The sequence below is a fragment of the Entelurus aequoreus genome, linkage group LG15 (assembly GCF_033978785.1).
Source record: "Entelurus aequoreus isolate RoL-2023_Sb linkage group LG15, RoL_Eaeq_v1.1, whole genome shotgun sequence".
Classification (NCBI taxonomy): domain Eukaryota; kingdom Metazoa; phylum Chordata; class Actinopteri; order Syngnathiformes; family Syngnathidae; genus Entelurus; species Entelurus aequoreus.
In genome coordinates this window covers 22,710,721-22,731,823 of record NC_084745.1, presented here as the reverse complement: position 1 = coordinate 22,731,823, position 21,103 = coordinate 22,710,721, and the positions used below count along the sequence as shown (strand labels likewise).

The following is a 21,103-nucleotide window of genomic DNA, read 5'->3' as shown; positions in this document are numbered from 1 at the left end:
TCAGAGATTTTCAACTGGAGGACAAATCTGACCCGAGAGCGACGTCATACTGGCACCTGAGTCTAGTTCAAAACTTGAGACAAGCCTTTTTGCAGCAAATTTCATAAAACACTTGAGTGCTCCTGTTGTACAGACAACTTGGACCACTGTAAACCCATTGGCAGATCCTTGCATTCACATTTTAACCTTGCTTGCAAAAATAGAACACTGTGGTCTAAACGTGTGAGTTACATAACTGAGGCATTCCTCCAGGCACCTCTTTAAGTCCTCTCTTTTATGGAAGTTACAATTTTTTCCCGTAATGTAACTAAGGCGTGGCTCTCGCTTGTTTGTGTCGGATGCAGTTAGAAATCATTCATTCAACTTTTTACAGGTGAACCTCAAACTAGAATATTGTGCAAATATTTGTTTATACCAGCAATTAGATTTACACGGTGAAACTAATACACTGTAGGGGCATAAGCTCATAACATGCAACTGGAGATATTTCAAGTCTTCTTTTGATATCATGTCAAGGATTATTTATGGTTTACAGCAGGGGTCCCCAAACGTTTTGACTTCGGTAGCCATTGTAGTAGAATTTCTGACCTTTGACCTATATTGCATGTCTAATAAGAATGTACGCTCATTTCATTTCTCTTCTATTCTGTGCCAGTGGGACAAAAGTGAATATTAAGTCGTGCCAACTTGTCTACAGAATGTGTTGACTGTCTAAAGGATTCGAGTTGTTATGGAACAGATAGGGATAACCAAAAGACATTGACGCATTAGATAACAAACAATGATGCACAAGAGACATATAAAAAATGGCAGAAGACCGGAACTCGAGGGTGATTTTGGCTTGTGTGTGTCTTGTTTACTCCGGAGTAACATGTGGTCTGTCTACACGGCCAACTTAATTCAACCTGCACTTCTCATAATGGGTAAATAAATTTGTTGTACTAAACTACTTTTGTTGCCTGTTTAAGCTTCGGACAATCCACTACACAAATTGGCGTCACGAACAGGATGGTTTAGAAGCTACAGGTCGACAGCCGCTCCCGCTCTCTCTGTCAGGCAGACAGTGTGCTGCACGCGCGCATAACAAGGTAAGCGTTTTGCTTAAAGTGTAAACATTTTCTGCCTGGAGAGAGCCGGATCGATAAGACTACTTGCTGAATCTATTTTTGATAAAAGATAGGTTTAGTCAGGTTCTCCAAAAACAACCTGGAATGGGGTAAATTATGGTTGGATTGAGTTGTTTTATATGTGATCATTTGTCTGTGTGTTTGTTGAAAACTTGTGATTTCTTTTTTTTAACATAAGGGGATTGTTGATAGAATTTTGGTGGTTTGGAGTGTTTTTGAAGCGTAGACTATGTGATACGAAAAAAAAAAAATTTTAATCTCTTCATCCTCTGTCGTTGCTGGCAGAGGATGCTTCTTGCTGCAAGTGCATCAGATTAGTCAGAGTTGGATACAGCTAAATTATAGGCAAGATTTGCTAACTGGTGTGACATTAGGCCCATATAAATTGATGACGTCTATGAAGGTGCGACATATCTGTTTATGTGGAAACTGCAGCGGTGGGAAAAGCCTCTTATAGGTGACCGCTCATTGACTCCGGTAAAGGAGATCAACTGAGCGTATAGCTGTCACGACGAATTTGGAAATATGCTGCAAATAGACAGGTATTGATCGGGCTGCATATGGTAGAGCTTTGGTGAAACTTGGTGAAACTGTATGGACTGACCAGACACAAGTCTGTAGGATTGCTGGGTGATTTCCAGTGGTCCTACTGGGCGTTAGGCCAGGTTTTTCCGTGTTGGTCAGGGATAACGCAGGTGTTGCTCCAATGAAACGGGTTAATCGCCGTTTTATGAGCAATGATGGAACCTGGTTTTTGTGATATGAGACGGCCGATTCCACAAAAGCACGCGTGCATTAGTTGTTTATATTTGTCCGGACAATGGGGTGGTATGGTATATTAACAATGTGTGTGTATAATGATGAATGCTGAAATGTGTGTGTATTGAGTGAGTCAGTTTATGTTGGTACATTTAGATATATGCATAATTTAATAACTTTTGTGTAGCACCTGGTTTCTTATCTGGTTTAATTCCCCCCTTCCTTTTCCTCCCCCCCTCTCGCAACCTCCCTTCACGCTTTTTCTCACAGCCCCGCTATCTGTAAAAGTTGGGAAATTGTCTAAAATGTGTGTGCGTGTGAGAAAGTAGACAAAGTTTATCTACAGAAAACATATGAGTGAATGATCTATCCATTTAATTATCTTATTCCGCTCTCGGAGGTTGGATCGCGGGGGCAGCAGCCTAATCAGGGAAGTCCAGAATACCCTCCTTAAACTTGACTATTTGTCCATCTAAGAGTGAATGATGAATGTTGTTCTTATTATTAAGGTTCTGATATGATAGAGCTTTGCTTCTGGATGAGAAAAATAGTTGTCTATTGCATTTACTTTTAACTGTGCTGGTAAATTCTCTGTGAGTGACTGTGTGACGCATATAAAGAAAAAAAAAAGGAGTCTCAGCTGGGAGACATTTTGAGATAAGAGTGTGTCAGAAGTGGCGAGGCTGTGTGAGTGTCAGCTGTACGAGGCATTGGGCCGAAGAGGTGTGACACTGTTAGCATAGCATTGAGCTAGGTTAGCATTGAGCTAGGATAGCATTGAGCTAGGTTTAAAGAATACAAAAATAAATAAATAAATAAAAAATATATAAATATATATAGTGGACAGCTGTACTCAATCTGAAGAGAAGGCTAACAGGTTGGTTTTGATAATAGGGAAAATAAAATATACTGTATATGAATAAATAAACATTTAAATATCAATACATACATTTGGACTGGGACATTGAAGCATTGTTAAATTCATTAGTCATTAATTATGTGTGTAATATATTGTATTGAACAGCCTTGCTGCTTATCTGATCCATCCAGTTCCTGTGTGGAAGTTGAGAAAAACACACGCACATCATAGAGTAGGACACACTGTAACTTTGAATTAATAGTTATACAACAAATAAATTAATAATATTGAATTTAAATTTGATACAGATAAATTGATTATACATTGACATTTTAATTTTTTTTTAGGAATAAACACACAATAAAATAAAAGTTAAATTTATATTCTAATACATCTAAGGGCATCTGTGCAAACTGTGAAACATAGAGTCTGAAGAAGAACAGATAAGCGTCGCCAACACTCAGCGCCATTGTCAAAACAAAACGTAGAGAAGCGTAAAACAAATTCTAATCAGAAGGAAGACAGACCAAAATATGAGAACTTAAGTAAACAGACAGCAAGTAAACCAGAAATAATAATGTAAATAAATAACAAAGAAAGCAAATTTCTATGTGACATTGGTGCATGTAGAATTACATGTAGAGAATAAAACTAAATGGAAATAACTGTCTGCAAGATGAGCATGACGTCATGAATTGTGCTCGGGTTAGTAATAGATAGATAGATAGACAGATAAAACGTTATTGATTCCTTCAGGAGAGTTCCCTCAGGAAGAAGAAGTAAAAAGTAAACAGTAACTAATAAGGGTATAAATGGAAACAAAATAGAAAAATATTACAAGGAGAATAAAAATAGAACAGTAAAATAAGAGAAACTAGGCATTAACGACCATGATATAAACAAGTATTGCACTGTTATTGTTTTGCATTCCCTGTCATCCTAGCCCCCCCAAAGAGGAGTTGTACAGTCTAATGATGTATGAGACAAAGGATTTTGTATAGGCTAAACCAGTAGCGACAATTCAAAATCCTTTATAAATATAATTATAGAAGAATAATTCTTCAACAAAATCAATATCCAAAGAAGGTTGATGATTGATTATATGTATAGAAATCTTTATTATAATTTAATCATTTGTTTAATTTTTAAAACGTTTAGTTATTCTTATATTTTTTGTCCAAATAAGTCAAGTAAGACCACAACAAATGAGCAATATGGTGCACTGTTATACAATTTAATAAATCAGAAAATGATGACATTATGCTGTATTTTATTTCTTTATTTTACTGGGAAAAAAGGTTGAAAACCACTGCCCTAAATCATATCTAAAGCTAAAATTATTTTATAAGACTGATTATTTTGGATTATTGTGTTTGTATTGTGAGAGAAGGAGAGAAAGTGAGAGAGAGAGGAAGAGAGAGCAGGTGAAAAAACAGATTGAGGGTGAAGAGGATGGTTTGAGTAAATATGGGAAAAGGATGTTTATAACCTTACGTTATGTGAATGGTTTCTAGGAGAACAGAAAATAGAAACATTGGGTGAAGTGTAAGGAAGAGATGGATACAGGATGTTGTTTGTAAAGGAAAACGAAAGTGAAGAAAAGATGAGAAAGTGACAAATGAAGGTATTCGTAAATGGTATGCTGTTGATTGTGGTTAGCTGCAAGTTTGTTTATTTGTTTGTTTGTTTAGTTGTTTGAGTGAAATGGGAAGAAATCAATAGGAATAATTACATGCAAAATGGAATAAAACTATGAGTGCGATAGATAATGAATGAATAAATGAAATAGGTTTATTTTGGTCATATAATCAACCATCAACCAATTTGTGTGAGCAGTTTAACAGTAAATTAGACATATTAACAATCATACACATTTACACACAGAAAAGAAAAGAAAAAGAATGACCGAAAAAACAATAAGCGGAAGCCAAAGCTTATATTGGCCTGTGATATACATTTACTGAACATTAAATTACCTGGAACATCAACGTTAAAAGATGAAAGTAATTGTTACTATATTTTATGATGTTCAAAAAACTTTACTTTTCAAGGGTCTCTTAAACCATAACAAAAAACTACATGTGTTCAGCTCATCACTGAGGATGGTCCATCATTTAACTCCTAGAACTGAATTACATTTGTATTTTTTTTATTTTATTTTTTTACCTATTTCAAAAATCAATATCTATTTTTGAAATGAGCCTGTTAAGTTTAAGTAGTGGGTCTATATTTCTTCTATAAACATTTCCCCAAACTTCAAAACAATATTACATATGGAAAAATAAATGAATAATATAACATGTGCAGACATTTCTTATTCAGCATGTGTTTTACTTTATACCGAATAGCAATGGATTTGGATATTTTTCTTTAATATGTTCAATATGTGGCTTCAAACATATTTATGATCAATTATTATTCTCAAGAAGTTAGTTCATATACTCTGTCAAGTTACTCTTTCTGGTAAAGATTTAGTCTTATTAATTTCTACATATTGAGATCTATTACTTAAAATAACTACTTAACCACTGTTGTGAAACACTTTTAATTTATGGGAGTATTGGGATAGGATTGAGGAAGATGTCTGCTGTGGTGGTGGTTAGTTTGGAAATCAATTTAATACAAGTAAGTTTAAGTCAGGTAACTTTAAAGTGCAGTCTGACATTTTAGTTTGGAGTAATTTATATTTTTATTTAGACATTGCAGTGCACCATACTTCTGGATGTTGAGCTAGAAGAGGATAATGGCATGACAGAATAAAGTTAGAGTTAAAGTTGGGGTGCCAGTGATTGTCACACACACTGGGTGTGGTGGAATTTGTCCTCTGCATTTGGCCCATCCCCGTGATCACCCCTGGGAGGTGGGGGGAGCAGTGGGCAGCAGCGGTGCCGCGCCCGGGAATCATTTTTGGTGATTTGGCTCCAAAATGTTTTATAGTCTTTGGTATGACTCGGCCGGAGTTTTGAACTTGCGACCTGCCGATCTCAGGGCGGACACTCTAACCACTAGGCCACTGAGATGAAGGAGGCAAACCAAATCTCAACAGCTTTCAATTAGCTATAGATTTTGAGAGTATAATGCGAATAACTATAACTTTACAACCGTTTGCTGTGAATAGTGTTGAATAATAATTACAAATAACAGCCTACATTAATAAATAGAATAAGAGCCGATATGTAAAGTGTTAAAAAGAGGAGAAGTGTGATTAAGCCTGGCGCTTAGAGCATGGCCTTGTGTGTTTGTTGTGACTAGGTTGGATAACCAGTCGGAGACAGGCAAGGCAAGGCGGGGCAGCCTTGTTTGTGTGGCGTTTTTCCAGGAAAGGGCAGACTCAAAGTGCTTCACAGACAACAAAGTGAAATGAAAGAAAATAAAAGCAAAATTAAAATGCAGACAATAAAAATAAAAACAGTGCGGACGTTAAAAGTTAAAAGATTAAAAGATTTAGCTGAAAGATAAGGAGAAACGTGAATAAATACATTCTTTTGTTTTGGAGAATATCACATACAGCAGGAGGTCAGAGTGCAAGCATGACAGCTTGCTCGCGCCTACTGATAGACAAATGATAGTTTAAATTAACTTATAGATAATCTTTAAGTGAATTAAAAGAATACTTAAATACACATGAAGTAGTATGTATAATCTTTGGATTAAGGTTATTGATTAGCAATTAATGGGATAGTTAAGACTGTAATTTTAAAACGTGATATGCAAAATTGAACTAACCGAGAGGGTATGAGAACGATGGGTGTACATGTTTTGAGTTCCAAATTCTGGAGGAAAAAACCTCAACAAAACGTAAAACCATACAGACGGACTTGGGTGGTAGCCACGGTTGTGCCAGGTCAAGTGAGGGTGGAAAGGATATGCAGCAGGGGGACTGCCAATCTGAACAAGACAAGCTCCAAAGTTGTAGCCAGAACATGCTCACAAAAAATACAGGTGTGACAGCAGAACGAACAGCAGGATACAAACAGACCCCTGCTGGACATAAGTGTCAACGGACAATGTTCAACACAATCTTTGAAGCATTCCTTTGTGGTCAACCTGCACACACCTTGTAATGACCTGCTTACGAACTGTGCCCTGACAATTCAATACCGCACAGAAGGAACTTCCTGATGTTGCCTGACAGCACGACATCAGCTGACAACTACTGGGGACGCCTCCCAGGAACGAGTGGAAGACGGGGACTGCTCCAACTGTCCTAGCACTGGCTGACTGAGGTGCGTCCGTGTGTCCTGCCACCCAAACCGCCAAAGTGTATGATCACCAATTAGACGACTCATAATAGGACCCTTTTGACTCTTATATATGGTGGGACTCAAGGTATGGCCGCTCATGTGAACTATCCTTACAACAATTAGAATGGTGTAAGATGGACAACTAATGACCCACATTGTAGCTTTGCTCTCTGTCCTGCCTACGAAACCAAAAATGTAGGTCAAATGATAAAACAGGGCGTAGCTGCCGCTGATTGAACCGATATGCAAATACCACATTTTCAATTATTTAGGTTGTCTATTAAAAACAAAGCTATTGGTTGCAATTTGGACATTCCTGCTGTAGGCTACAAAGAGCTAGCAGCTACACAACAGCTGAGCTAAAACAAAATTTAAGCATATCAAATAATTGTAGTTGCTTATTACATACACAAAGTCGCAGAGAGACAGAAGTCTGTAGAAAGTAATCAGTAACAAACGTGTCCGCATTATTAAACTTTCTACCACAGGAAACATACTGAACAAATACAGCAGTTACTGTCAGACTCTAATCCGGATTACCGTGTCTATCAGAGACATGGTTAAAACCCACAACAACTTTTGTTCTAATTAATGTCCCGGGGGACGAGATTACAGAAAATACAGATCGAGTGACAAAGGGGGGAGGAATTATGATTTATGAAAGGGAAAACATTAAAAGTAGATCAATTTGAGTATGTTGAAATTAAAATCACATTTTCCTCAGAAATGTATTTCAAGGTAATTGTAGTATACCGACCGACCACAGCTAAAGACATTTTTCTTGATTCATTTTCAGACATCCTCAAACAGCATAGTATGAAAGAAGTAACGTCATGGGGGACGTTAATCTGGACTGGTTAAATAAAACACGTAGAAAGAAACTTAAGGATATTATAAACGGCTTCTACATGATACAAATGATAAGCAGCCCTACTAGAATTACAATTGGATGACAAAAATCAAAGAGAACATCTGTAAATACACGAATACAAAACCAGAAAGAAGAGTGCTAAAATAAAAATACCATTGGATTCTAATAAAGACATGAGGACTCAGCTCTCATAAGAGCAATTATAACAGGTCTAAATACAGATCGTATGATTTTAAAAGTTTGGAGGAACAAAGTTACAATGTTTATGCGGAAGTCTAAGGCTGACTTTCATTTAGAATTAATCAAAGCTGCAAAAGGGAACAATAGAGAGTTATGGAAAACCAGATACAAACTTACGGAAAGAGAGCAAACAAGAAACAACACTATAACATTAAATATCAACGGCGCTACTGTCGCAGACAGTCTGGACATAAGTAATAATTTTAATGAACATTTCATCCAGTCTGTACAAACCCTGAATAAAAAATCCCTCAAAATCAGAGCAAATAATTGTCATTTATTCAGGATGGACTAATTTTAGAATTAACAAATGAAACACAGTTAAACAAAATCTTCACTGCATTATCAGACTCACGATCTAGAGATATATATATATATGGGTTGGACACTATCTTCCTAAAAACATATAAGGATTGTATTATTGCTCGTATAAACGATTGATAAATAAATCAATAACGGAAAACACTTTCCCTACCACGTCGAGAAACTGCTACTATAATTAAATCCATAAAGCAGGAAATGAAGAAGACCAGAACATGTACAGACCAATTAGCCTTCTCCATGTTATAACAAAAGGAATAGAAAATTTGAAATTAAAAAGTGGCTTTGGAGCAATCAAGGCTGCTCACACGGTCAATAAGAGGGGCATTATGTTGACACATCAACTTAATGTGTAGTATATTTATCCATGAGAGCATTTTGTTGTAAATTGTGAGGTATGGCTGTTAAAATCTTGGTTGTTTTTACGAATGATGACAGATGTGAACAAGAGCATGTATTGTCTTTGTGTGATGATGTAAATAAGGTGTGGTTGTATTGTATGTTAAGTATGTGTCCATGAAGGGGCATTTGGTGACTTTTCTTATAATTGATTACATGCTACAGTATGATTATTTTTGATTAATTATTGATTATTATGAATGTATATATTTATTATGATTAATTAGTGTCATAATTTTATTGCTTGATTTTTGGATCCCTTTAATTTAGGTAGCCAGGGACTGCAGATGGAAAGTAGCTATTTAGATATAATCTGGTACAGAACACATCTGTTTCTGAACTTAATGTTTCTGTGCATTGTCCCATCATAGATAGACTAAATTAAATACAACTATTTAGTGAATTATTGAAGCCACAATAATTCACTAGGTGTTGTAAAATATCAAAGTACTATTGCAAAAGCGAACAGTGACCTCAAACATGACCTGTCCTCCGCCTCTGTTCTTGCTGCGCTTGACTATCAGCTGTCTTTTCTTTTTCTTGGATGTTTCTGAAACTACTAATACTACTACTACTATTACTATTACTATTACTATTACTATTACTACGACTAGCACTGTCCCTGTGAGAGGGACAGAGGGGGGAGGTGAGTTTGGATTGGGTCAAGTTTGAGCGTGTTGAGGTTTTATTTAATCGATATGATCAATCCGGTACAAGGATAAAGGAACGTAATGATTTAGATTGACAATTGCACTGGTTGGCGAAAGCAACCCCAACCTCAAAGGAGGGTGCCAATTCAGTAATTAAATGTTTTGTGAATGATCTAATATCCCGACATGGTTTCCCAAAAAAGATTAGGTCAAACAACGGCACCTATTTTAAGAAAACAGGTTAATCTTCTTCAGTCACAAGATCAGCACTTCTCAGGACCAGCAGCTTCCTAGGAAGGTGGAAAGACCATGAGACCAAAATGGTAAGTTTGCAAAATGTAGAATTTGTGTGCCAGTTCCTCTGTGCAGATTTGAGGATGAAAGCAGCCACTCCAGATTCCCTTGCACTCGCTGAGAGGGGCACGGTCAAAGCCAATCCAGGACCAACACCCGATACCTGACTGGAAGGAACCGAGAGGAGAGACAACACCTTGCCAGCGATGACGAGAACAACTAAGGTTGCCAGCCAATGTGTCCACCGGGACTCCAGCAGCTGTGGAAAGAAGTGTCGGGAGTGCCGAAGCGGCGAGGAGGGCTAGAAGCAAGCCGAGGGCCTGGACCAAAGCCCCACGCCCCATACTCTGCCCCCGCCCCCACAGCTCCAACTTTTTCTCAGCTTTTCCCCAAAGCGGCCAGCGCGCACATGCCATTGCACAGTCTGCCCAATGGACTGAACCACACCCCAAGAAGAGACAGAGACAGACTGTTTGAGTGGATCTCTTTCTTCACCAAGGCAGCCAAAAGCCCAACGAGGTGTCGGCAGGCCACCAGCCTGAGGCACCACCGAGCCATCTATACGAGCACTAATCGGACATGGACTCATACGAAATTCAGTTGTGTGTTCAAAATTAATTGGTAATTAACAATATTGGTAACTACATCCATTGCAAATGCCGGGAAAAATATTTTTGCAAATGTCTTACAGTCATAAGTCTATATACATTCATCTATTTATGTTCAATGATGTTCATGATCAAAGTATTTGTTATTCCTTTACTAAATCAAAGGGTAGGCCACTAATTGTGTTCTGTGAGATGGTTTTACTGCAGGCTGGTAACAGCGATCGCTCTGAAGGAGGGTCATAAACGGAATTTTTGCCTCGTATAAAAACATTGAGGTTTTTGCCTCTATCTGTGGTAGAGATTAGTGGTCTACATCAGAAATTGTTTTGGTCCAGGGTCTTAAGACCCTGGAAGGCGGGTATGTAGTAGAATTTCTGACCTTTGACCTATATTGCATGTCTAATAAGAATGTACGCTCATTTAATTTCTCTTCTATTCTGTGCCAGTGGGACAAAAGTGAATATTAAGTCGTGCCAACTTGTCTACAGAATGTGTTGACTGTCTAAAGGATTCCAGTTGTTATGGAACAGATAGGGATAACCAAAAGACATTGACGCATTAGATAACAAACAATGACGCACAAGAGACATATAAAAAATGGCAGAAGACCGGAACTCGAGAGTGATTTTGGCTTGTGTGTGTCTTGTTTACTCCGGAGTAACATGTGGTCTGTCTGCACGGCCAACTTAATTCAACCTGCACTTCTGATAATGGGTAAATAAATTTGTTGTACTAAACTACTTTTGTTGCCTGTTTAAGCTTCGGAAAATCCACTACACCATCCACAAGCTTCTGGTTGAATTTTTGACCACTCTGGACAAAGTTGGTGCAGTTCAGCTAAATGTGTTGGTTTTCTGACATGGACTTGTTTCTTCAGCATTGTCCACACATTTAAGTCAGGACTTTGGGAAGGCCATTCTAAAACCTTAATTCTCTCCTGATTTAGCCATTCCTTTATCACTTTTGACATGTGTTTGGGGTCATTGTCCTGTTGGAACACCCAACTGCGCCCAAGACCCAACCTCCGGGCTGATGATTTTAGGTTGTCCTGAAGAATTTGGAGGTAATCCTCCTATTTGATTGTCCCATTTACTCTCTGTAAAGCACCAGTTCCATTGGCAGCAAAACAGGCCCAGAGCATAATACTACCACCACCGTGCTTGACGGTATGCATGGTGTTCCTGGGATTGAAGGCCTCACCTTATCTCCTCCAAACATATTGCTAGGTATTGTGGCCAAACAGCTAATTTTTTGTTTCATCTGCCTACATAACTTTCCTCCAGAAGGTCTTATCTTTGTCCATGTGACAAATCATCAGCCCGGAGGTTGGGTCTTGGGCGCAGTTGGGTCTTCCAACAGGACAATGACCCCAAACACATGCCAAAAGTGGTAAAGGAATGGCTAAATCAGGCTAGAATTAAGGTTTTAGAATGGCCTTCCCATAGTCGACTTAAACGTGTGGACAATGCTGAAGAAACAAGTCCATGTCAGAAAACCAACAAATTTAGCTGAACTGCACCAACTTTGTCAAGAGCAGTGGTCAAAAATTCAACCAGAAGCTTGCCAGAAGGTTGTGGATGGCTACCAAAAGCGCCTTATTTCAGTGAAACTTGCCAAGGGACATATAACTAAATATTAACATTGCTGTATGTATACTTTTGACCCAGCAGATTTGGTCACATTTTCAGTAGACCCATAATAAATTCATAAAAGAACCAAACTTCATAAATGTTTTTTGTGACCAACAAGTATGTGCTCCAATCACTCTATCACAAAAAAATAAGAGTTGTAGAAATTATTGGAAACTACGGGCTGTAGTTTGGGGACCCCTGATCTAAATGTTACCGCTGCCGGGTGTTTTTACCTCTGCCGGGTGTTTTTTTCTATAATTTTATTGTAATATTTTCAGAATGTGTTTGTTCTATTTTTGGCCAAAGTAGGACAAAGAAAACAATCTGAAGTTGTTTTTGTTTTTTTGTTTCAATTCAATGATTTTAATAGTCCTGCTATGTAAGTGCACAGATTTCCCTCCATGCGGCCCCTGAGCTAAAATGAGTTGGACACCCCTGATGTACAGTATAACAGTGTATGTAACATCTGCAGCAAAAAAGGGCGGCATAAAATAGAGAGTAGATCCAGCATAGAATAGACATTAAAAACAAAGAGAACAAATAAAAAATAAAACTTGAGACCTCCCGCGGGCCGGATTTTGGATGCTGGCGGGCCATATTCGGTTTGGGGGACCCTGGCTTACAGCCTCTGAAAACCTCAAATTGAAAATTTCAGAACATTTTTGGTTTTCCAAAACTGTTAAGCCATAATCATCAAACTATGACAAATAAAAGCTTGCCATATTTCACTTTGCATGTAATGAGTGTATATCACATATCACTTTCATGTTTGAAGTTGAAGTGCTGAAATGAATAGACTTTTACACAGCATTCAAATTCTTTGAGTTTCACCTGTACGAGTAGTGTTCCTCAAGGTTCTATTTTAGGTCCTCTCTTTTTCATCATTTGGGCTATTCACCAAGCAAGTTCAGTTAAAAAAAACTTGTGAGAAACTCATATTTTTGCAGCAGTTTCTAAAAAACACCACAGTGCCGTCAAAGAGCTGATTTTTGACTAGCTTTTTTGCAAAAGGTCTTTAAAAACAGATGCAATAGATTACTATTGCAGCAACACAAAACTAACCTGTCTAACCTGTCTCTTCCTATCATTGTGAAGCAGAATTCACAAAGCGTTGGATTGTTCACCCACAAAGAGAATGTGAGCTGGGTTTAGACCGTCGTGAGACAGGTTAGTTTTACCCTACTGATGATGTGTTGTTGCAATCGTAATCGTTTGTTGTGTTGACAAAATAAAAAGACCAATATAGAAAATAAGACTTATGGTAAGTTTATAGTGAGCCCACCGGCCCATAGCCTTCTGAAAATGTGGCCCTCAAAACAATCTAATTGAATATCCTGCTATACATCATACAAAAACAATGCGACCAATATCTTTTTCACTTGTGTGATGTTTTTTTCTTCCCAGTAATGAGCTTGTGGTCACGTGTTGAATGACAGCTACAATACACAGTCCTCCAGATGCTGAGCCTAAAGGCCAGACAGGGTCTAGACTTCCAACATGTGTCTGCTTTATGTGTAGCTCCGCTCACGTGAGTCCTCCTTGCATATGTTCAGTGTCCGTGTGCTAAACAAATTGCTGCAGTCGTTGACTTACATCCAGATTTGGGAATGTTTTGATGGTTATTTTTTACCCCTCTCAATATCTTGGTGATATAGCACTTATGAAAATATGTATTCTCAGTTACACTGGGTAAGTAGGAGGGTTGTTCTGAGGCAGATGCTGGAGAATAAGTCTGCAGAAGACATTTGGCATATTTTTTTGTGTTGCAGAGCACAAAAGGGAAGTAATGAAAGTGAGATGGTGTATTCAGGTGCATTTTTATGGCTTGTTAAAACAATGCTCAGCTTGAATTGAACCAGGGATACATTTAAATTGAATTGAAATTGATACATGTTTGTCCTATCACTAACCACAATGTAGCTTGTTGTTTTTTCAGCTGATTTGAGCATTTTTACTACACTTGTTGCATACAGTGCACTAAGTTATATCTAATTGCATAGAGTACTGTGCAAAAGTCAGATTTGTTTACAATGTTGTAGTAATGGGGTGTGTTATTTTTCTGTTATGTGTGAGTGAGCTACTTCTTGGTTTGTGTAGTATAGTAAACAGACCATTATAACTGTTCCATAAAATATATTTACTGTACTACTACTAAGAAGTAGAAGAACCTTTAAGCAGATCCTCATCGAAATAGAATGGTGTGTTTTTGTCCAATAAACCAACCTTGCTACAAAGTTACATTGTATTTTCTGTGTAATTCTGCAAACAATGTATTATATGCTGTTTTACTATGTAGAAAACAACAACAAAGCCAGTTGTGGCCTTTTGCACAGTACTGTATAATGTGCAGTTATTTTAAATGTGCAGAGAGTGTGCTACCCCATGAATTCAGCTCCAGCCTCCCCAACTGGACAGAGGCAATCTCCTCCTCATGTAAAGAAAGGCCAGGTACGCGGCGCCGCCCAACACGCCGATCAACAGCGTGGTGCCGGCAATGGCCGGTGCGTTCTTCCGGGCAACTCGAAACGCCACGGGAAGCACGGCCGAAATCAGGATGTTGTTGACATGGCCCAGCACCCTCCTGAAGGCTGGCCGCTCCAGCACGCGCTCGTAATAGCCCTCCAGGTTGGCGCGGCTGCCGTTGCCCCAGTAGCGCCGGGACAGGCCGAGGAACTTGAGGCGGTGCAGGGTGACGGCTAGGGAGACGTCGGCCATGCTGAAGAACTCGCCGCACAGCCAAGACTGACTGTTTTCTTCTAAAATACAAAAGGTTCCAAATACAACTCACACGTCTGCCTCATTGTGTTGCTAAAAACTTCACCTGGTGTTTCTTCCACCCGCCTCTGCAGCTCAGTCTCCACCTGGTCCATCACACTCTCTAGTTCATCCAGAAGCTTTTTCAGGTACTTCATGTTGTCGTGGTCAAACAACTTGGACTGCAAACACAGTTTCAAGATCAGCATGTATCTGACAGGTAAACCATTTGTTTTGTTCTTATTGAAATGACTCACCTTTAAGCGCCTCTGTTTGGCTACGTAAGCATCTTTGAGCTCCGGGTTCTCTTCTGCCAGCTTCTTCAGCTCCGACTCCATGTTTAAGATCTGCGCTGTGGCACAGAAGACACTGGTGGTAACTAGTAACTCTGAATAAGGTGCACCAGGACATGTTTTATTTTTTACAATCATGTGGAATAGTGAGGATGTTGCCAAATTAATGTGCCATTCAAACGTCCCAGTGGACATTTCCATTAGCCTATAGGCCACATGTGTCAAACTCAAGGCCCGGGGACCAAATCTGGCCCGCCAGATTATTTTATGTGATCCGCGAAAGCCTGGAAATAATATGAGTTAATAAAATGCTTGATCTGTTCTTACTAAATAAATTTGTTCTTTCCCTTTTGACATTAAAAATCATGTACTGCATCCAATTGCAAAGCTTTTAAAATTCAATCAATCAAAATACTATATCATGTATTCCAAAAATATTTGTTGTTAAAATAAAGATAAATATTGTATTTAATTATCTGCTTGATGTATGATTTCAAAACAAACTATTAATAACATTGTAGACTGTAAAATTGACAATAGATTTTACGGTTAAATTCCGCCGATTGAGTTTTTTTTACCGTAAAATCAACTTTGGTATTGTTTTTTTCAATATACAATAACTTTAAACTTAAAAAAAACTAACAAAAAAAACATTAAAACAACAAGATTTTATGGTAAAAAAACAAACAAACTGGCAGCTCTGTTGCTTGAATTTTACCACTAAAAACAGTGGTATGGTTTTTCCATTGCATTCCATTTATTAATTACATTTATGCTGTAAAAAACCCACTGCTTTTGCTGTAAAATTCTGGCTGCCAGTTTTAAAGTAAAATTTAAATATTTTTTTGCAGCTTATGTAAAAAAAAAAATATTGTTAATGTATATTCATATATTACTCATTGTTAAAAGCGGCCCTCTGAGGGCAACCATAACTGCGAAGTGGCCCTCAATGAAAACGAGTTTGACCCCCCTGCTATAGGCCATGTTGAATACCACCTAAGAACAAACACAACATAAGCACCATATTAAACATACCTGACAGTATTTGCATTTCAAAATATGGTAAAATATCCTGAAAAATTAAGGGATTTTCAGTATAGACACGAGCACTGTCATGAGCCCCAACCCCACATCACCATTGTCCATTTTCAGAAAGCTAAGGACCTGGGTTCGGGCTTCTACTTTCATTACACTGCAAAAAAAAGTCAGTAGATTTTACAGTTAGATACTGGCAACTCAGTCAGAATTTTACTGTTAAAATAAAAGCGCTGCCATTTTTTTTCCATTTACAGTAAAGCAAAGTAAAAACACTGCATATTTTACGGCAAAAAACTAGCAACTCTGTCGCCAGATTTTTACTATTTGAAATTGCTACTGTTTTCCAGATTTAACAGTAAAAAAAAACCTGTCAACTCAGTTGCCAGAATTTCATTGCACAGTAATGCACCATGAAAACAACCACCATAGATTTTACGGTAAAAACATTGTCAACTTAGTCACTACGATTTTACTGTAAAAAAAAATAGTGTTAATTTTTTTCCATTTACAGTAATGTACTATTGTGTGTTCTTGTATTTCTACCCTTCTTGAGACATCAACATGGAAGAGTACCTTCCATATGAGGACCGGTGAACAAGTTAGGACATAAATCATGGTCCCATTACGGAAAACTATTGCATCTAATAGAGAATGTCTCATTTGTACCCCTGGTGGTGAAATCTATTAAAATTAGGGTGGTCCCAAAAAGGAGGGATTTTTCAAATTGACTGTATGTCGGTTGCCCTGCGATGAGGTGGCGACTTGTTCAGGGTGTACTCCGCCTTCCGTCCGATTGTAGCTGAGATAGGCTCCAGCGACCCCCGCCACCCCAAAGGGAATAAGTGGTAGAAAATGGATGGATGGATGTATGTCGGTTTTAAAAGTGCTCCCCCTCTGGTCAGATATGAAATAACAAGTGTGTGTAAAAATTTGAAGTGCTCCCCCTCTGGCTAACATGTGTAATAAGTGTGTGTAAGAAATTGAAATGCGCTCCCTTTGGCCAAAATTAATTAAGAATTTAAATAAATATGTATATAGAGACATACTGTAATAACTTGAAGTTAAAAATGAAGATTAAAAACCAATTATAAAACAAAAATTCAAAAAATAAATACAATTAACTAAAAGCTTACCTTTTTTATATTTACATAGTATGTATATATTATTAATGTTGTAAATACAAATCTTTATATATCTAGAAAGGGTGGTCCTAAGGAGGTAAGCATTTTTCAGAGGTCTCAAGAAGGTAGCAAATACAATAAAATAGTGTGTGTGTGTGTGTGTGTGTGTGTGTGTGTGTGTGTGTGTGTGTGTGTGTGTGTGTGTGTGTGTGTGTGTGTGTGTGTGTGTGTGTGTGTGTGTGTGTGTGTGTGTGTGTGTGTGTCCTGGGCATGACGTTAAAGTGCATCCGACAGTGGAGGCTACTCTATGGGGTCTTGAGGCACTAGGAGGTTAACCCCTTTACTACTGTTACCCCAGGTGGCCCTTGGCAAAGGCCTAGTACCTGACTGCCCCCGAGCCAGGGATACGGTGAAGACCTCAACGGCGAAGCAGGCGGAAGACGGTAGACGTAAGAACTACTACAACGGCTGCGATGGGGGAAGAAGGCACCCCCACATCCATGTGGGCCCAGTTATGGGGAAATAACAACCCAAGACCTCAACGGTGGAACAGGCGGAGGATGATTGCTAACCCTATGGAGCGTCACAACGGCTGGGATGGCGGATGAAGGCTGCAGCAGAAAAGGGTCCCCAGTCGTATTGGACTCCATGCCACTGGACCCTGACCCGGATCTGTCAAGGATTGTGTGGTGACTGTGCACCAGTCTACCCATGTTAAATAAAGTCATAAAGGGATACCCCCCTACAAGGAGGATTGTCATACTCGCTTCGAGTGACCGCCGATGATGGTGTGTGTGTGTGTGGGTGTGTGTCTGTGGGCTTGTGCCTGTGCGTGCGTGTGTGTCTGTTCGTGACAGGAAGAAAAGGTCTGATTTGTTAGCTTGCTTTGTTCCCATGTGTAAATGTGTAAACCAAAAAATAGGACGATGTGGATTTTTTTATTTATTTCAATACGGTAATTTTGTTAAACTACAGTAGGTTGCTCTTCTGTAACTGCCGGCGTGGTGGATTTGTATTTCAGTTGTACACAGTGCCTATTGTAAAAGTACAGTATTCACCCCCTTTGCATGTTTTGGCCATTAACCTTTATACTTGAATATATGTTGGTTAGAAAGAGGGTTAGTGCCAATAAATGTGTGTCTACTTTGACTTACTCCGTATGCTTGTGGCAGCATAAGCTGGTATGTGCGAATCCACAGTGATCTCAGGGTGCAGGATGCAGCCGTGGGTGTAGGCATCCATCTGTAGTGAGTCCAGCAGCTCTCTGTAATGCTGCACTCTGTGGTAATATGTGCTTCCCTCTTCAGGTATCAGTCTGGGAGTGCCCTCTGCAGGTTAAGAAGAATAGGAGAAATGAACAAGAAGTAACACACTGCAGGTTTGGCTATGGATAGAACACACAAATGGAAGGATGTGGTATTTTAAAAGTCAGACGCTTACCAGATTATCTCTCCAGCTAATATGAATCAAAAGGAAATGACTGAAAAATGAACAAAAATGTAACTTAACATAAATGATGAGGAAAAAAGGAAGTGCAACACCACTGTGACCCTCACTCTCACCATCACTGAAGTTTTGCTCCAAGTAGTCCATGATCTGTGTGGGGTCACAGATTACATTGTCATCATGGACCAGGACCGGCACCTCGCCAGTGGGATTGAGACGCATGAACCACGGCTCATTATGCTCGCTGAGTGGTAAGCTCACATCATACTCGACGCAGCGCAAACCTTTCTCTGCTATGGCCAGACGCACCTGGAAAAAACATGTTTACATAAGTCAACGCCTGCAGAGAATGTAATGAGATCCAAAATACAAGATAGTACTGCCAACTGGCAGGCTAATCACTAGCTCACAACTAGATTGCTCATTGCTAGCTGGCAAATTGCTCTAGTTACCAGCTAGCAATTAGAGCGTTAATTGATTTCTGGCAACTAAAGTGCTAATTGATAACTTGCTTATTGCTAGCTGACAACAAGAGCTAATCGCTAGCTGGCAACTAGAGTGTTATGCGTTAGCTGGCAACTAGTTTCCAAATTGCTAGCTGGCAAATAGAGAGCAAATTGTTAGCTGGCAACTAGTTCCAAATTGCTAGTTGGCAAATAAAGAGCAAATTGTTAGCTGCAAGCTAGTCTGCAAATCACGAGCTGGCAACTACAGCACTAATCGCTAGCTGAAAACTAGAGAACTAATCGCTACCTGGCAATTACAGCGCAAATTGTTATATGGCAACGAATCCACAATTTGCTAGCTGGCAACGACAGCGCTAATTGCTACCTGGCAACTAGTGCGCTAATGACAACCAGAGAGCTAATCGCTAGCTGACAACTGTGATGTGAAGTTAAGTTAATTATATTCAGATAGAGCTTTTTCTCTAGTGACTCAAAGCACTTTACATTGTGAAACCCATAAACTACATTTTAAGCCAGTGTGGGTGGGATTGGGAGCAAGGTGGCGAAGTGTCTTGCCCAAGGACACAACGGCAGTGACGAGGATGGAAAAAGCTGGATTCGAACCAGGAACCCTCAAGTTTCTCAACGCTGCTTTACCATCTGAGCCACGCCACCCAACGCGCTAATCGCTAACTGGATAACTATTGCTTGCTGGCAACAAGTTCGCAAATTGCTAGCTGGCAACTACAGCGCAGATCGCAAGCTTGCAACTAGTCCGCAAATTGATAGCTAGCTACTATAGCACTAATTGCTAGCTGGCAACTCGAGTGTTAATTGCTGGGTAACTTAAACGCTAACAAGAATACAATAATATAGTTGTTTTTAGTTGTTGTTGTTTTTAAAAACCAATGCCATTTATAAACAACACTACAGTGTGATGGATAGATGTTAATGTGTATTTAAAAACATTTGAAATTGTTGAAAAATAATATATATGAAAAAGTCTAATCAATTAAAGAATTGACAACCCCCCCTGTAGTACCCTCACAGACCCCTTGAGGGGCACGAACCCCCTGTTTAAGACCACTGGTTTAGAAATAATGTTTATTCTGGTTGGTAAAACTGCACTGCGTCATACTGATGTTTCTAATGTTTGTTTATTTCGGTCAGAATATTAAACAGTACGATGCAGTAATATTCGTCCATGAATTAGGACAACAATACTGTTGAAATAATACACTACAAATAAACACGTCTACAACACATGGGAAATGATAGATGTTACAAACGTGTATCTTTCAGGACTGCATATGTAAAACAGTAATTTGTTTTCCCGAGTGGTCCATCAACGCCACACGGCTGTCCTAATGGGGAGCTGTCCATCGGCATTCGGTGCTGAAAAGGACGCTTACCTTCTGTGAATTAAACGACTGCGTCCAGTGGTAAAGTGTTAACTTTGATTCCTTTGCTTTGACGACAATGTCATGTTGCTCTCGCTCGTCCTCGCCCGAGTCCTTCTGCAGAAGAGCCGCATTCTCCTCGTTGCTTACCGAGCTGTTTTCAGTCGCCATCTTTTCTCCTCCTGGGGACAAGCGAGGAGAGGGAGTGACAATGGTCGCGCTGACTCAATGCTCCCATCTACTGGCTCGGAGTATTATTGCATCCTAATCGAAAATCCTTTAAAGGCCTACTGAAATGAATGTTTTTTATTTAAATGGGGATAGCAGTTCCAAATGTATGTGTCATATTTGATCATTTCGCGATATTGCCATATTTTTGCTGAAAGGATTTAGTAGAGAACAACGACGATAAAGTTCGCAACTTTTGGTCGCTGATAAAAAAAAAAGCCTTGCCTATATCGGAAGTAGCGTGACGTCACAGGAGGAAGGACTCCTCACATTTTCCCATTGTTTACAATGCAGCGAGAGAGATTCGGACCGAGAAAGCGACAATTACCCCATTAATTTGAGCGAGGATGAAAGATTTGTGGATGAGGAAAGTG

At 39.1% G+C, this 21,103-nt stretch overlaps 1 protein-coding gene across 3 annotated transcripts; it reads right to left on the bottom strand.

Annotated features, from left to right (window-relative positions):
• Positions 1 to 12,403: 12,403 nt before the first annotated feature.
• On the bottom strand, positions 12,404 to 20,725 carry gdap1 (ganglioside induced differentiation associated protein 1). Of its 3 annotated transcripts, XM_062021992.1 has the most exons (7): positions 20,514 to 20,725; positions 18,917 to 18,964; positions 18,772 to 18,805; positions 18,364 to 18,537; positions 15,015 to 15,109; positions 14,825 to 14,939; positions 12,404 to 14,759 (listed from the first exon to the last, which is right to left on the bottom strand). In XM_062021992.1, the coding sequence occupies exons 1-7, from the start codon at positions 20,670 to 20,672 to the stop codon at positions 14,392 to 14,394; spliced, it is 993 nt and encodes a 330-aa protein (XP_061877976.1). In that variant the 5' UTR covers positions 20,673 to 20,725; the 3' UTR covers positions 12,404 to 14,391. The 3 variants fall into 3 exon arrangements, with proteins under 3 accessions (XP_061877976.1, XP_061877975.1, XP_061877977.1); XM_062021991.1 differs by having other exon boundaries at positions 12,417 to 14,759; positions 18,772 to 18,964; positions 20,514 to 20,723; XM_062021993.1 differs by having other exon boundaries at positions 14,549 to 14,759; positions 14,820 to 14,939; positions 18,772 to 18,964; positions 20,514 to 20,724.
• Between the last annotated feature and the right edge of the window lie 378 nt (positions 20,726 to 21,103).